At 36.4% G+C, this 18,273-nt stretch overlaps 1 protein-coding gene across 2 annotated transcripts in view; it reads left to right on the top strand.

The window, feature by feature from the left end:
- Positions 1 to 18,273, top strand: part of Gucy1a2 (guanylate cyclase 1, soluble, alpha 2) — a 373,443-nt gene that overhangs the window by 86,053 nt on the left and 269,117 nt on the right. For both annotated transcript variants that reach the window (NM_001033322.2, XM_011242361.2), the window contains one exon: positions 16,038 to 16,756. In NM_001033322.2, the coding sequence (NP_001028494.1) occupies positions 16,038 to 16,756 (719 nt within the window). The remainder of the gene's footprint in view (positions 1 to 16,037; positions 16,757 to 18,273) is intronic.

The following is an 18,273-nucleotide window of genomic DNA, read 5'->3' on the forward strand; positions in this document are numbered from 1 at the left end:
AGAAAGTAGAGAAACGACACCTTTTACAATAGTCACAAACAATAAAAATTGTGGTGTGACTCAAACCAAACAAGTGAAAGATTTACAGGACCTTCAAGTCTCTGAAGATAGAAATTGAAGAAAACCTCAGAAGATGGAAAGATCTCCCATGCTTGTGGATTGGCAGAATTAATACAGTATAAATGGCCATCTTGGAAAAGCAATCTGTAGATTCAATGCAATCCCCATCAAAATTACAACCCAATTCTTCATAGAGCAATTCTCAAATTCATTTGGAATAAGAAAAAACCCAGGATAGTGAAAACTCTTCTCAACAACAAAGGGATATCTGGGGGGGAATCACCATCCCTGACCTCAAGCTGTACTACAGAGGAGTAGTGATCATGATTGCATGGTATTGGTACAGTAACAGGCAGGTACATCAATGGAATAGAATTGAAGACCAAGAAATGAACCGACACAGCTATGATCACTTGATCTTTGACAAAGAAGGTAAAAGCATCCAGTGGAAAAAAAGACAGCAATTTCAACAAATAGTGGTGTTTCAACTGGCAGTCTGCATGTAGAAGAATGTAAATTGGGTCATTCTTATCTCCCTGCAGAAAGCTCAAGTGCAAGTAGATGAAGGACCTCAACAAAATACCAGATACACTGAATTTAACAAAAGAATAAGTGGGGAAAAGCCTTGAAAACATGGGCACAGGGTAAAATTTCCTGAGCAGAACACCAATGGCTGGTACTCTAAGATAAATAATCAACAAATGGGACCTCATAAAATTGCAAAGCTTTTGTAAGGCAAAGGACACTGTCAATAGGACAAAATGGCAACCAACAGATTGGGAAAATAGCTTTAGCAATCCTACATCCAATAGAGGGCTAATATCTCATATATACAAGGAACTCAAGAAGTTAGACTCCAGAGAAACAACCCTATTAAAAAATGGGGAACAGAGCTAAACAGAGAATTCTCAACTAAGTGACTGAGAAGCACCTAAAGAAATGTTCAACATCCTTAGTCATTGGGAAATCCAAATCAAAACAACCCTGAGATTCCACCTCACACCAGACAGATGGCTAAAAAACAAAAACTCAGGGGACAGCAGATGATGGTAAGGATGTGGAGAAATAGGAACACTTCTCCATTGCTGGTGGGATTGCAAGCTAGAACAACCACTCTGGAAATCAGTTTTGTGGTTCCTCAGAAAATTGGACATAGTATTTACCTGAGTACCCAGCTATATCACTCCTGGGCATATACCCAGAAGATTCTTCAACATGTAGTAAGGACACATGCTCCCCTATGTTCATACCAGCCATATTTATAACAGCCAAAAGTAGGAACCAACCCATATTTCCCTCAAGAGATTAATGGATACAGAAAATGTTGTACATTTACACAGTGGAAAACTACTTAGGTTTTTAAAACAATGAATTTGTGAATAAGTTTTTCATCATAGATCCAATTCCAGTCATGTATCTGTTAAATTTTAAACAGTTACTATATAGAAACTACAGAGCTTAAGTGAATTTTTTATACTTAAAACTTGCTCTTCTAAGCAAATATAAGTGTAATCTTCTGAATTTCCACCTTCACCTTCCTGAGTATTGTTATCCCTATGCCCCTACTAACAATTTTCTTGCCATATTGGGATTTGTGGTCATGATCTTTTGAAAACTACATTTTTTGTTAAATGGTGGAGGAAGTTTCTAGGGCTACAAGGCAATAGAAACATATCTAAAATATTTGTCTTCTAGGTCACAAGGGTTAACTATTTTACTGTTACTGAATTGAAAAAATTCAAACTATGTTGCCCTTTGACATCTTCTTGGAAATGTCTAACAGAAAACTGAGATGAGACAAGACAGCTTGATTTTTAATTACATAAAAAAAAAAATAAAAAAGTGCTTCACTATGTAGTCCAAGCTTGCTTGAAACCCAATATGTATAAACCCAGGTAACCTTGAATTTATGACAGCCCTCCTGCTCAGCTTCTCAATCAGATGTGGTTATAGGTGTGAGCCACCATGTCTGACAATTTTCACTCTTCATTGTGGCTTTTTCTGTTTCACACCAAAGAAATATTTTTGGAAGCAACACAGAGTATGTCAATGTATGCGAATTCAGGATACTCAGCTCTGCAATATCTTCTTTCTAAGTACTAGATTAAGCTGACCTTTTGGGTAATGCACTTCTGTTTGCATTTCAATCTTGCAAAAATCTCTGTTCATACAACCTTTTGATTTCTTTAGGAATTAAAGGGTGTTCAGAGATCCCAGGGACTAATCCACCAACCAAAGAGTATCCATGGAGGCAGCCAGGACTTCAGATACATATGTAGCAGAGAATGGTCTTATCTGACATCAATGGGAGGGCAGGGAGGCTTGATGCACCAGGGTAGGGAAATGCTAGGGGGATGAGGCAGGAGTGAGTGAATGGGTGGGGAAGCATCCTCATAGAGGCAAAGGGGAGAGGCAAGGGGGCATGTGATAGGGGGATAGGTGGAGGAGTAATCAGCAAGAGGCTATCATTTTAAACAAATACAATGATTAAAAAAAATTTAAAGTACATGTTACAATGCCACAATGAATTCAGTATCTTTTAAAAACTGAATATATTTACTAAGCATAATAAAAATCCAATATACTTAAGTATCAAAAGGGTGTAATGTAAATGATAAAATTCATGGGGACAAGTGTATCTCCAAATTAGGGCACTGTGTTGTTTTACATTATTTTTCAGGTCAGCTAGCTTCAATCTTACCTGTATGATTAAACTAAGTGTCACTGTATTCTCCCTATTCTTGCTTCTGTTTTTAATATTTCCTGCTTACTCTTTCTCAAAGAGGCTGCCCTTCTTTTTTTCCTCTGCTCTAGCTTGACCACCCCAAAAAGAGGGAAATGTGAGTGAATGAGCAGATGCAAGTGAGACACCAGGGAGACTAATTTGATTTGAGAAATGTCTCGTGTGGATTTTTGTGTGAAATAAGAACAGGAAATGCTTTTTTTTTTTTTTTTTGCCTTTTATCAAAAGGGAAAGCACTCATATCTAGCCTCATATCCCCATTCCTTTCTCACTTGTCACGAAACTTAAATGGTTGTATTTTTATTCATATCTTCTCCCCATCTCTAGCATTCCTGGCCATGAATTTGTGATGTGAGTACTGATTAGACAGTTACATATGCAGTATATTTGTTACATTTCTCTTTCCTGTGACAAAAATCAGACTCAAGAAAGAAAGGTTTATTTTGACTCACTCTTTGGGGATATAGTTTATCTGTGCTCAGCTCCCTTTCTCCATTTAATTCAGGCCAGTAATTCTGCAGATAGGGTTGTGCTTCCTACAGTTAGGATGGACCTGCTTAATTAATCCAGTTTAGAAATTCCCTCACAGACATGCCCCATGGTTTATCTTCTAGGTGATTCTATGTCCTACAAAGTTGACAATATTAACTACCACACTTGGCCTATTGTTTTCGGATTGGTTCCAAATGGGCCATTACTTTACTTTGCTCTGACTTAATTCTTGATTTTAATCATTTCCTTTCTAAGATGTGTAAAGCAATCTAGTGTACCCATAATGTACTACCACTGTTGCCATAACTTTGATTTTTCTTGGAAAGGCTTAAGTAAGAACTTGGAGCTAAAAGATTATATCTATAACCAGCTCACATTATTACATTATGCATTTTATTTACATTTTATGTATTAGTAAGGCCATTTGGATAGATTAAAAATGAAATCTAAAGATAATTGAATATTTACTTATTCATTAAACAAATGTTTGTTGTATCATAGAGAATGGCATTGCATAAGTGTCTTTAACTGAGCCAACTATAGCAGAATGCTTTGTGAACAGAAACTATAAACCATTATATTTTCTCTGTGAAGTATTTCTCCAAAACCAAAATATGAATATTGGATCAAACATATAATAATCTTAAAAATAATGTATCTGAATTCTTTAGGATCCTGTTGACGTATCTTACCATGGGATTTTTGTTTTTGATACAATAAGCTAGAGAACTTTCATATGACTAGATTTAAAAATAAACTTTATCTTAATAATGGCCTGTGACTGAGCTATTTTAAAAGAAATAATTCAATAAAGGAAGATGAAAATCAAATAATGGCCTGATGATGTTTGCTGAATGACTTTTCTATTTATAATGTATTATTGGCAACAAGAATCAGCTCAATGGTATGAAATGGCCAATTAACAGATGACACATTAGCTTGGAGAATGTAAAAAAAATGTTTAAATGAGAATTATATGTACAGATATAATTTAGCCCAGGGAAATGTTTATGATGTTACAGCTCTGGTTCCCTGGGAAACAGATGCTGAGATGGAAATTTACAAGTAGAAAGTTGAACCTCAGGATCAATGATCCAAGCAGGCAAACCTCATTATGTTTCAAGGCTAGAGACTGGGCGGTCCTTCATGGATCTGAGATTTGTTGTCTGAGTCATCTTTTGTTTTTTCATAAGAAGTAACACATGTACTTACCTGAGCTGGCCTTTCTAGAGCATTTCTTTTCACAAACTTGAGATGAGTGGGAAGTTAAGTTGAACTTTCCATAATTACTGACAAACACAAAGAAGTGAAGCTTTGTAGTTCAAATCTTTACCTACAATTAGCTTGGTTTCACTTCAGATTTCCTTTTGTGGGGCAGGAGCTTAGGTCAGCTTTTAGTTTAGATGTAGACAAAACCCAGAGCTGTTTCACAAGCTAAAATACATAGACACAAAAGGTTCTATACCCACAAAAGCCCCCTGATCTAAAATAGATTTTCTATTTATATCTGCACTACTCTCTGATTTCTTGCTGAGTCACAATTCTAGTGATCTTCCAATCACACAAACACCATTTTGTTTTTCTTTTCCATTTTTCTATTGTTGCTATGCTTTATCTATTTTAACTTAAGGTTAAGCATTTATTTAGTGTTGCTTTTAATAAATTTCGAATTTGTTCTTTTAAAATCTAAGACTTGAAAACAAAAGAGGTCATTTGAGCTGTTTTAGGATACTTAAAGGATGTCAGTAAAGAGAGGAGGCAGATTTGTTTCAGTTGTCACAGAATATATAACACAGCTAGTCCACTGAATTTATAGGACTAGATTTTAGCTCAGATGAAAGCTGGATGAGTATTGTAATTTCTGGAGGCAATGGACTTGGAGGAGCAAGTTTCATAAGTTGCTCATCACTGGAAGAATTGAAACAAAGGAAGGATGACTGGAGGACCACTGTGATTCAAGGGGTATTGCACTGAGTTACCAGTGAAGTTCTAGTGTACATCACAGCATTTTGATGAAAGATGTTGTGTTCTCCATGTTCATGAAAGCAAATATGGACATAACCACATGACTGCATCTTTTAAATCTAAAAAATAAAGTATGAGAGTCACTTGCTTAAGAACCAGTCATAATCACAGTAATAACCCCACTATAGACACATGCAAATATATTCATTTTCAGTTTTCTTTAAAATTGATTCTGTTTGGCTAATAACACGTACTTGTTACTTGGTTTAATAAGGAATTTGCAAGAAAAATGATTATCATGAGTTTTATTCTTTATCATACCATAGCTGTTACTGCTAAACTTTCCTCTTGTGGAAATTGGACAAGAAAATGGCCCCCAGGATTTCATTTACAGTTGTAAGGAGAAAATAAAAAACAAACAGAGTAATAATCTTCACTAACATCAATCAAAGAGGCGTGAACAGTGACTAACAACTTTAAGTAAGGCCTCTGAGAATGCATCCATGTAGAAATTATGCTTTCTGGATGTTACTACCATGACTTTCAGTCTGAACAGAGACAATTAGGAACAGAAGAGTGGAATCCATGTACTTGCTTAGTGTTGCCTTCCTCAACTTATAGAAAAGTAGGTAAAAGTATTGGAAAATTACAAGATTAACCATCAGTGGGTTGCAAAGTCCACAAGCTACTGTCACATGTTTATAATGTAGCAGACAGTCCAAAAGTGGGGGGCAGGTATGGATACAGTGTTGAGCTACATCCCATGTAGTATACTTTGTAAATAGTATATATCTGCCAGCTGGTTTTTGGTTTTGTTCTTTGTTTTTAATTTTTGTACAACACATGGCTGCATTTCTGGTGTGTTGTCTTTCACCTCAGTGTGCCATTGGTCTGGAAAAGGAGGCCTGAGGATGTGATGAGCTCTCTGTCAACTGACAGATGGCCAGAATAGAACACTTATGAACAGCTGGGTTTACATGTGTATCTGTGAGTCTACTCAACAAACATCAGTGCCTATTTGCTAATAAACAAACAAACAAACAAATACATACATAAATAAACAATACATAAATAAATAAAATAATCAACTAGAAGTACTCATATCTAATAAGTCAATAATTTATAATTTGTCTGCTTTGTGTAAAAACCATGCCAGAAAACATAAAGGGCATAAAAAAAACAGCATTTATGTACACTTAAAGGAGTACATATCTACTACATACATTATGCATACATCATACATGTTGTTTGTTGCACATGAACATATTGTCAGCTGCATATAACTATTTATTTTCCTATTAATTAACTGTTTTGTTTTTTATCTTTTCATTAAAATATTACTCTAGACAAAATATTGTACCATGAATTAAGATTACAAGAATAATTTTCATTTAGTTTCTCAAAAGCTTTCCTGTTTCTCTTCCATGATCTATAAATAAAACTTTCCTTTATCCTGGAATAGTCCAGTTTCTTATCTATCTACTTTCTTATTTAACTTTTATCTCTGTTAATTCTTTTGCTTATTTATTATTTTATATATTACTGTATTTATTTTTGTGTATATTTGCATATATATCTTCACACATGTGCGAAGCTGAAAACTGTTTTCGGGCTTGGTGACATTCATTTTAACTCTGTGAATCATCTTACGGCCCTATCATTCTCTGCCCTATTCATGTCCTATTTGTTGGCTGATGTATAGAATTATTGTGTTATCTATAATATAAGCTTAAGAAACCAAACTGTTTCTGTCTTTATCATCCTTGGGTGGCCAGTGTCCATCATTGAAAGCAGATAGAGATAGTTGGATTTGTTTGTTGTTTTGCATGTTCTCTTAGATGAAGAAATAAAAAAGTGGTAAACAGTAAAAGAATCTTTTATCTTTTATCTTCAAGTTAGTTAGGTCTGTTTGATGGAGTGGCCAAACCAGCAAACATTGTGATACATTCTAAGACACCAATGTCCATTAGGTAATCTGGGATCCTAGCAAATACAGGAATCTGTCTAATTCTTGATACATCCCCAAAAATATTCTGGAGGAATGTAGATGTAAAACATAAAATGAGAGAAAGCAGCTAATCAATTTAGCAGGGTGGTAGGATAAGAGAATTCTATTCAAACAAAATGAATGTGACATGAATCCAGCATGTTCAGGAACCCATTAAACAGGAGAGATTGTTGAGAACTTTTAATAAGTGTCACATATGAGACTTAAGGAAATGAGAGTAGACCAAAGTATGACACTCTGAGTTTGGACTCCACTTTAAAGGCAACAGATAGTCATTAGAAATCCTTAAGCACATAAGTGATGATAAATTTATGATTTATGAATGGTATATGAAGAATGGACTAGTCAGTGATTGGGAATATGCAGAACAATCAGTTAAGAAGTTGGTGGACAGTTTCTATACTGGACACTTATTTGTTATGATCTAAGGCCATTTAGTAATAAAGAGGCTAATGGAAACATTTTCTTGTGACGACTTTCATTATTTGCAAATGCTTATTACTAATCTTTTGTAATTTTGTAATATTTTCTTTTGTTAGAAAATATTATTTGGACAAATTCTTCTTAAAGGTATATCTTTAATGGTTTTGCCAAGTAATTGAGCATATGCATATAACTGCTTTTTTGTTGCTTTTTTTCTCAAATATTTTAATGTGCTTTTGGGTATTTCTGTTTTAATCTCCTCATCTCTTTGACTGGTATCCTTAATTCTGGACTCACCATTTCCAAGTCTGATTCTTCCACTGTTGGTTAATTAGCCACATACCCTTCACTTCTGCTTGTCGACTTCTACTCCACCCAATGTCTGCTCTTGTGTGACCATGCTCAGCTCTTTCATCTTCACTACCATTTTTATTTTATTACAGTTAGTCTGCTGAAGGAGGATGATGCTTTCCTTCTCCCACCCCACCCCCCTTGGCTTTTTCAACACCTCATTTCATCAATCAGTCCCTCAAGAGAAGTAGGGAATAATTTTCTGTACCACCTAAGGTAGTTGTGTATGTATCTGTGATAATCTAATCACAATGTAATGTAATAATCTGCAGAGCCTCATGAGAGACAAGAAAATGTGTATGGATCTTGCCACCCTTAGATATAATACAACAGAAACCGGAAATGATTGATAATGCTTTGCAACAAAGTTGAATGCTATGAAAAAAAAAGGTAAGAAAGGCATGAAGGAAGGAAGGAAGAAAGGAAGGAAGGAAGGAAGGAAGGGAGGAAGGAAGGAAGGAAGGAAGGAAGGAAGGAAGGAAGGAAGGAAGGAAGGAAGGAAAGACTTCTTCATGGGCCAAGGATTTTGCTTATGGTAGATATGAATGGATCAAAAAGTAAAACATTTTGTCTTCAAAATATTCCCAAGTAATTTGGAATGGCTTAACAAGCAGAGACAACGGGCTCATGACACAAGGGAATACAGTCTATTTCATTTACAGTTAAGGAATGCCAGCATCTAGATAAGTCATTTTTTTAAAGAGGTGAATTAGTGTTTTTTTTTATAATTGTGTCTTTCCATTTACCCATTAATAAGAGCAATTTAATTATAATTCTGTTTCTTGATGGAATATATTCTTACACCCCAAATGTCAAGCTCTCACAGGATCTTGTGATATCTTTTTTTTAAATTTAATTTAATTTTATTTTTATTAGATATTTTCCTCGTTTACATTTTCAGTGCTATCCAAAAGTCTGCCATACCCCCCCCCCCCCAATCCACTACCCACCCACTGCCCCGTTTTGGCCCTGGGGTTCCCCTGTACTGGGGCATATACAGTTTGCAAGTCCAATGGGCCTCTCTTTGCAGTGATGGCCGACTAGGCCATCTTTTGATACATATGCAGCTAGAGTCAAGAGCTCCGGGGTATTGGTTAGTTCATAATGTTGTTCCACCTATAGGGTTGCAGTTCCCTTTAGCTCCTTGAGTAATTTCTCTACCTCCTCATTGGGGGCCATGTGACCCATCCAATAGCTGACTGTGATCATCCACTTCTGTGTTTGCTAGGCCCCGGCATAGTCTCACAAGAGACAGCTATATCTGGGTCCTTTCAGCAAAATCTTGCTAGTGTATGCAATGGTGTCAGCGTTTGGGAGCTGATTATGGGATGGATCCCTGCATATGGCAATCACTAGATGGTCCATCCTTTCGTCACAGCTCCAAATTTTGTCTCTGTAACTCCTTCAATGGGGTGTTTTGTTCTCATTTCTAAGAAGGGACAAAGTGTCCACACTTTGGTCTTTGTTCTTCTTGAGTTTCATGCGTTTAGCAAATTGCATCTTATATCTTGGGTATCCTAAGTTTCTGGGCTAATATCCACTTATCAGTGAGTACATATTGTGTGAGTTCCTTTGTGATTGTGTTACTTCACTCAGGATGATACCCTCCAGGTCCATCCATTTGCCTAGGAATTTCATAAATTCATTCTTTTTAATAGCTGAGTAGTACTCTATTGTGTAAATGTACCACATTTTCTGTATCCATTCCTCTGTTGAGGGGCATCTGGGTTCTTTCCAGCTTCTGGCTATTATAAATAAGGCTGCTATAAACAGAGTGGAGCATGTGTCCTTCTTACCGGTTGGGACATCTTCTTGATATATGCCCAGGAGAGGTATTGCAGGATCCTCCGGTAGTACTATGTCCAATTTTCTGAGGAACCGCCAGACTGATTTCCAGAGTGTTTGTACAAGCTTGCAATCCCACCAACAATGGAGGAGTGTTCCTCTTTCACCACATCCTTGCCAGCATCTGCTGTCACCTGAATTTTTGATCTTAGCCATTCTGACTGGTGTGAGATGGAATCTCAGGGTTGTTTTGATTTGCATTTCTCTAATGATTAAGGATGTTGAACATTTTTTCAGGTGCTTCTCAGCCATTCAGTATTCCTTGGTTGAGAATTGTTTGTTTAGCTCTAAGCCCCATCTTTTAAGGGGGTTATTTGATTTTCTGGAGTGTCCACCCTCTTGAGTTCTTTATATATATTGGATATAAAATATATATAATAAATAAATATATAATATATAATAATATATAAAAAATAAAATATATATAATAAATAAATATATATATATCTGATTTAAGATAGGTAAAGATCCTTTCCCAATCTGTTGGTTACCTTTTTGTCTTTTTAACAGTGTCTTTTGCCTTGCAGAAGCTTTGCAGTTTCATGAGGTCCCATTTGTCAATCCTCGATCTTAAAGCACAAGCCATTGCTGTTCTATTCAGGAATTTTTCCCCTGTGCCCATATCTTGGAAGCCTTTCCCCACTTTCTCCTCTATAAGTTTCAGTGTCTCTGGTTTTATGTGGAGTTCCTTAATGCACTTAGATTTGACCTTAGTACAAGGAGATAGGAATGGATTGATTCACATTCTTCTACATGATAACCACCAGTTGTGCCAGCACCATTTGTTGAAAATCCACTGGATGGTTTTAGCTCCCTTGTCGAAGATCAAGTGACAATAGATGTGTGGGTTCATTTCTGGGTCTTCAATTCTATTCCATTGGTCTACTTGTCTGTCACTATACCGGTACCATGCAGTTTTTATCACAATTGCTCTGTCGTAAAGCTTTAGATCAGGCATGGTGATTCCACCAGAGGTACTTTTATCCTTGAGAAGAGTTTTTGCTATCCTGGGTTTTTTGTTATTCCAGATGAATTTGCAGATTGCCCTTTCTAATTCGTTGAAGAATTGAGTTGGAATTTTGATGGGGATTGCATTGAACCTGTAGATTGCTATTGGCAAAATAGCCATTTTTACAATGTTGATCCTGCCAATCCATGAGCATGTGAGATCTTTCCATTTTCTGAGATCTTCTTTAATTTCTTTCTTCAGAGACTCGAAGTTTTTATCATACAGATCTTTCACTTCCTTAGTTAGAGTCATGCCAAGATATTTTATATTATTTGTGACTATTGAGAAGGGTGTTGTTTCCCTAATTTCTTTCTCAGCCTGTTTATTGTTTGTGTAGAGAAAGGCCATTGACTTGTTTGAATTAATTTTATATCCAGCTACTTCACCAAAGCAGTTTATCAGGTTTCGGAGTTCTCTGGTGGAATTTTTAAGGTCACTCATATATACTATCATATCATCTGCAAAAGGTGATATTTTGAATTCATCTTTTCTAATTTGTATCCCCTTGATCTCCTTTTGTTGTCAAATTGCTCTGGCTAGGACATCAAGTACTATGTTGAATAGGTAGTTAGAAAGTGGGCAGCCTTGTCTAGTTCCTGATTTTAGTGGGGTTGCTTCAAGCTTCTCACCATTTACTTTGATGTTGGCTACTGGTTTGCTGTAGATTGCTTTAATCATAGTTAGCTATGGGCCTTGAATTCCTGATCTTTCCAAGACTTTTATCATGAACGGGTGTTGGATCTTGTCGAATGCTTTTTCTGCATCTAACGAGATAATCATGTGGTTTTTGTCTTTGAGTTTGTTTATATAATGGATTACGTTGATGGATTTCTGTATATTAAACCATCCCTGCAATAAAACTTACTTGGTGAGGATGGATGATTGCTTTAATGTGTTCTTGGATTCGGTTAGCGAGAAATTTATTGAGTATTTTTGCATCGATATTCATAAGGGAAATTGGTCTGAAGTTCTCTATCTTTGTTGGAACTTTCTGTGGCTTAGGTATCAGAGTAATTGTGACTTCATAAATGAGTTGGGTAGAGTATCTTCTACTTCTATTTTGTGAAATAGTTTGTGCAGAACTGGAATTAGATCTTCTTTGAAGGTCTGATAGAACTCTGCACTAAACCCGTGTGGTCCTGGGCTTTTTTTGGCTGGGAGACTATTAATAACTGCTTCTCTTTCTTTAAGGGATATGGGACTGTTTAGATGGTTAACTTGATCCTGATTCAACTTTGGTACCTGGTATCTGTCCAGAAATTTGTCCATTTCGTCCAGGTTTTCCAGTTTTGTTGAGTATAGCCTTTTGTAGAAGGATCTGATGGTGTTTTGGATTTCTTCAGGATCTGTTGTTATGTCTCCCTTTTCATTTCTGATTTTGTGAATTAGGATGTTGTCCCTGTGCCCTCTAGTGATTCTACCTAAGGGTTTATCTATCTTGTTGATTTTCTCAAAGAACCAACTCCTCGTTTGGTTAATTCCTTGAATAGTTCTTCTTGTTTCCACTTGGTTGATTTCACCCCTGAGTTTGATTATTTCCTGCCATCTACTCCTCTTGGGTGAAATTTCTTCCTTTTTTTCCAGAGCTTTTAGATGTGTTGTCAAAATGCTAGTGTGTGCTCTCTCCAGTTTCTTCTCGGAGGCACTCAGAGCTATGAGTTTCCCTCTTAGAAATGCTTCCATAGTGTCCCATAGGTTCGGGTATGCGGTGGCTTCATTTTCATTAAACTCTAAAAAGTCTTTAATTTCTTTCTTTATTCCTTCCTTGACCAAGGTATCATTGAGAAGAGTGCTGTTCAGTTTCCACGTGAATGTTGGCTTTGTATTATTTATTTTGTTATTGAAGATCAGCTTTAGGCCATGGTGGTCTCATAGGATGCATGGGACAATTTCAATTTTTTTTTAATTTGTTGAGGCCTATTTTGTGACCAATTATATGGTCAATTTTGGAGATGGTCCCGTGAGGTGCTGAGAAGAAGGTATATCCTTTTGTTTTAGGATAAAATGTTCTGTACATATCTGTTAAGTCCATTTGTTTCATAACTTCTGTTACTTTCACTGTGTCCCTGTTTAGTTTCTGTTTCCACGATCTGTCCATTGATGAAAGTGGTGTGTTGAAGTCTCCCACTATTATTGTGTGAGGTGCAATGTGTGCTTTGAGCTTTACTAAAGTGTCTTTAATGAATGTGGCTGCCCTTGCATTTGGAGCATAGATATTCAGAATTGTGAGTTCCTCTTGGAGGATTTTACCTTTGATATGTGTGAAGTGTCCCTCCTTGTCTTTTTTGATAACTTTGGGTTGGAAGTTGATTTTATTCGATATTAGAATGTCTACTCCAGCTTGTTTCTTCAGACCATTTGCTTGGAAAATTGTTTTCCAGCCTTTCACTCTGAGGTAGTGTATGTCTTTTTCCCTGAGATGGGTTTCCTGTAAGCAGCAGAATCTTGGGTCCTGTTTGTGTAGCCAGTCTTTTAGTCTATGTCTTTTTATTGGGGAATTGAATCCATTGATATTAAGAGATATTAAGGAAAAGTAATTGTTGCTTTTTTTTATTTTTGTTGTTAGAGTTGTTATTCTGTTCTTGTGACTGTCTTCTTTTTGTGTTGTTGAGGGATTGATTACTTTCTTGCTTTTTCTAGGGTGTGATTTCCTTCCTTGTATTGTTTTTTTTTTTTTTTTTTTTTCCTGTTATTATCCTTTGAAGGGCTGGATTCCTGGAAAGATAATGTGTGAATTTGGTTTTGTCGTGGAATACTTTGGTTTCTCCATCTATGGTAATTGAGAGTTTGGCTAGGTATAGTAGCCTGGGCTGGAATTTGTGTTCTCTTAGTGTCTGTATAACATCTGTCCAGGCTCTTCTGGCTTTCATAGTCTCTGGTGAAAAATCTGGTGTAATTCTGATATGCTTGCCTTTATATGTTGCTCCAAACCTAATATTAGGCTATAGAATAGAGTCTTCTTAAAGGTAAAAACAAACAAACACACACACACACAAAATAAAAAAACAAACAGCAATAACAAACCATGAGTTTTTCCTTAACATCTTAGATGCATGCCAATTACATGGAAAATCTCTAATTTAAATTCGGACGCTCAAAGATTTAACCACCAACCAGAGAACATACATGGGCTGGATCTAGGCCTTGACACACATATGTAGCATATGTGCAACTTGGTTTTTATGTGGATCCTGAAAAGCTGGAGTGTGAGCTATCCCAAAAGCTGCCTGTATTGGGATATATTCTAGCTGGGCTGCCTTGTCTGGCTTCTGGGAGAGTTTGTGCCTAGCCTCTAAGAGAACTTGATGTGCAAATGGGTGATACTAAGGTAGGGGGGATGTTCCTCACCCATTCAGAGGAGTAAGGAAGGGTTAATGTAGGGAAGGATTGTGTGAGGGGTGACTGCAAAGAGGGGTGGTGAGAGGGATGTAAAGAGAATAATTAAAAAAGGAAGACTACCAAATTGAAAAACCTAAAAGAGATGGATAAATCTCTTGATATATATGACCTATCAAGTTTAAATAAAGATAAGTAGTTTAATACAAATAAATAAATACATACATAAATATATAATAAGCCAAAAATTTTTAGTCTTTTTTTTTTGTTGGTTGATATCTTTATTTACATGTCAAATGTTATCCAATTTCCTGGTTCCCTCCCCACCAAAAACCTCTATCTCATCTCCCCTTTCCCTGTTTCTATGAGGGTTTCCCCTTATCCCCCCACATACTCCTGCCTCCCCACCCTGGCATTCCCCTACAATGGGGCACCAATCCTTCATAGGACCAAGGGCTTCTCCTCCCATTGATAACCAACAAGCCCATCCTCTGCTACATATGCAGCTAGAGCCATGGGTCCCTCCATGTGTACTCTTTAGTTGGTGGTTTGGTCCTTGGGAACTCTGGGGGGGGGGGTCTGGTTTGTTGATATTGTTGTTCTTCCTATGGGGTTACAAATTCCTTCAGCTCCTCCTATCCTTTCTCTAACTCCTCCACTGGGGACCCTGTGCTCAGTCCAATGGTTGGCTGCAAACCTCTGTATTTGTCAGGCACTGGCAGAGACTCTCAGGAGACAGCTATATTAGGCTCCTGTCACCAAGCACTTGTTGCCATTGACAATAGTGTCTGAGTTTGGCAACTATACATGGGATGAATACCCAGGTGGGGCTGTCTCTGAATGGCCTTTCCTTCAGTCTCTGTTCCACATTTTGTCTCCATATTTGCTCTTGAGAGTATTTTGTTTCCCTGCTTAGAAGTAAGCAGGACTAAAACATTTACACTTTGTTTTTCTTTCTTTTGAGCTTCATATGGTCTGGCGAATTGTATCTTGGGTTTTTTGAGCATTTGGGCTAATATCCACTTATCAGTGAATGCATACCATGTGTGTTCTTTTATGATTGGGTTACCTAACTTAGGATGATATCCTCTAGAACCATCCATTTGCCTAAGAATTTCATGAAGTCATTGTTTTCAGTAGCTGAGTAGTATTTCATTGTGTAAATGTACCACATTTTCTGTATCCATTCCTCTGTTGAACAACATCTGGGTTCAAAAAATCCAGGGTAGCAAAAACTGTTCTCATCAATAAAAGAACTTCTGGAGTAATCACCATCCTTGACTTCAAACTATATTACAGAACAATAGTGATAAACACTGTATGGTACTGATACAGAGACAGGCAGTTAGATCAATGGAATAAAATAGAAGACCCACAAATGAACCCACACACCTATGGTCACTTCCTCTTTGACAAATGAGCTGGAACTCATGGAAAACTCAGTGGAAAAATATTTAACCTATGTGGGAAATTTGGGGACTCAGGAAAATAATATCTCTTGTTTCACTTACTTACTTATTGTCACTTTAAAGAGTATGTTTTTATTTTTATTTATGTGTATGTATGTGCCTCTGTGTAGGAATGGGGACAAAAGGTCTGAATACGATCTTTTTGTGGGTCTGGACTTAGAGCCTGTTCAGAACCACTTTATGTAGGTGTTGAGAGTCAACAGAAATCTTCTCTGGGAATATTGTAACCGTTAAGCCATCTTTCCATCTCATTATTGCTGCCTCTTTAGGTGTTTTGAAAGATATGTAGCTAATTACATATAGTTTACATAACTAACATTTCTCCTTTACCTCTAGGACTGCAGTTCCAAGAAATTCAAGAAAGATTTGGTGAGGAATTCTTTAAGATATGCTTTGATGAGAATGAAAGAGTCCTTCGAGCTGTGGGCAGCACATTGCAGGACTTCTTCAATGGCTTTGATGCATTGTTAGAACACATTAGGACTTCTTTTGGGAAACAGGCCACTCTAGAGTCATCATCTTTCCTATGCAAAGAGCTTCCTGAAGGTACTCTCATGCTCCATTACTTCCACCCTCACCATACGGTGGGCTTTGCAATGCTGGGAATGATTAAGGCTGCAGGAAAGAGAATCTATCACTTAAATGTGGAAGTTGAACAAATTGAAAATGAGAAACTCTGCTTTGATGGTTCAAACCCAAGCAATTGCAGCTGTCTTACTTTCCTTATCAAAGAATGTGAAACTACTCAGATCACAAAGGACAATCCACAAGGTACTTCCCAAGTTCCTGCAGACCTCAGAATCAGCATCAACACCTTCTGCAGAGCCTTCCCCTTCCATTTGATGTTTGACTCTAACATGGTGGTCCTTCAGCTTGGGGAGGGCCTACGGAAACAACTTCGATATGACACTCACAGAGCACTGAAGTTTGAGGACTGTTTTGAGATCGTCTCTCCAATGATTAATGCCACCTTTGATAGAGTCTTGCTACGATTGTCCACTCCATTTGTTATAAGGACCAAGCCCGAAGCTTCTGGTACTGAGAATGAAGATAAGGTAAGTAATCATGTACTCCAGATGGGTAATGGGTTCTAGTAAAATGGATAGTTATTTCAATAAATTATATATGGGTTGTAGTTGCTATTATTTAGTCAAGAATGTTTTAAGCACCATTTAGAAGATTACTGGTCCCTGGATGTATGTAGAAAGAGTTGGCTATATTCCCAGGCATTTTACATAGTGTCTGCTTTATTTGCTAATTTATTTCCCAACATAAAAAGAAGACACTTATTAAAACTAGCCACAAGAATTATGAAATGATAGGACTCAGTAAAAATCCAACATTATCAACTTATGAATATTTCTATGTTCTGACTCAAACTATGAGAGAAATTTCAACATTGTGGGGCTCTCTGCCTTATCTTTAAACAAACAAAGAGAAAAATATGCTTTATCATGATTATGATCTCTTTGAAATTTCACAGTCTCTGAACACTCCATTTATGTCATGTGTATGTGCTAAAGAAAAGAAAAATATATACTTTCTAAGTTGGACATGGACTAATTAAATATTAGTATTCAAATTGAGACTTTTTTTAAAAACAACTTTACTACTTGAGAGAACATAATGAATAGTATTTTAGTGTAGATTTTTATCTTTTGAGTTTTCATTTGGAAATCTTGGCCATAAAACTGTAAGTAGCCAATGAAAAGATACTAGAGATAAAACTGAAAGTAGTTGAGTTCCAGCAAACATTTGTCTCTCAGATACATTCTTTTCTTTAAAGAGCTGACAGTAATGCAATATGAAATATAAGAAATATCAGTTGTACTTTTTACCTTTTTGATGGTGTACTTTAGTAATCCATAGGAAAAATCATGTTAATTTTTAATGTGGATGTTTGAATGTATACTAATTTAGTTTCCAATAAGGTATTTTCAGTCTATTTTTCTGTCATGATAAAGAGAGCTATTTTGGGCTATTGCTCAGGATTCTAAGTTACTTGGGGAACTCACTGATTTTTAGAATGTACAAGGAGGAAGTTGGTAGAACCAACAAAAAAAATTTGAACAAATGAATAATTTACCCTGAATGGTCTGAAGTGTCTGCAATGATATATCAAAGAAGAAATGGCTTCTGGAAACCATAGCTAAAGATTTTTGTAATAGTGTTTATTGCTGACTAGTTTTGTAATTTTGTAGTTTGATAGAAGAATTTTAAACAAAGCATTTGAGAAAGATAGAAAGATGTAGATTTATTTCAAGTGACTAAATGAAGTGATCTAGAAGATTCACCATAATATTTTTGTCATACAAGTCCTATGATTTGAAATTACTTGGAGATAGACATGAGTTCCACCTTTGCACATTTAGATATTTAGATATTATATTATTGTTCCTAATAATACTAGTGATCACAGAAAGATATTTTGTTAACATTTTAACTTGTATGTTATGTATTTGAAAAGCTCTGTACATTCTGAAGCCTTCTCAGAATGGAGGATATTTATTAAATGTGTATTTTGGTCTACATATGGAGTTACTTGAAACCTATACATATTCTTTTATATTTA

The sequence above is a fragment of the Mus musculus genome, chromosome 9 (genome assembly GCF_000001635.26).
Source record: "Mus musculus strain C57BL/6J chromosome 9, GRCm38.p6 C57BL/6J".
Lineage (NCBI taxonomy): Eukaryota > Metazoa > Chordata > Mammalia > Rodentia > Muridae > Mus > Mus musculus.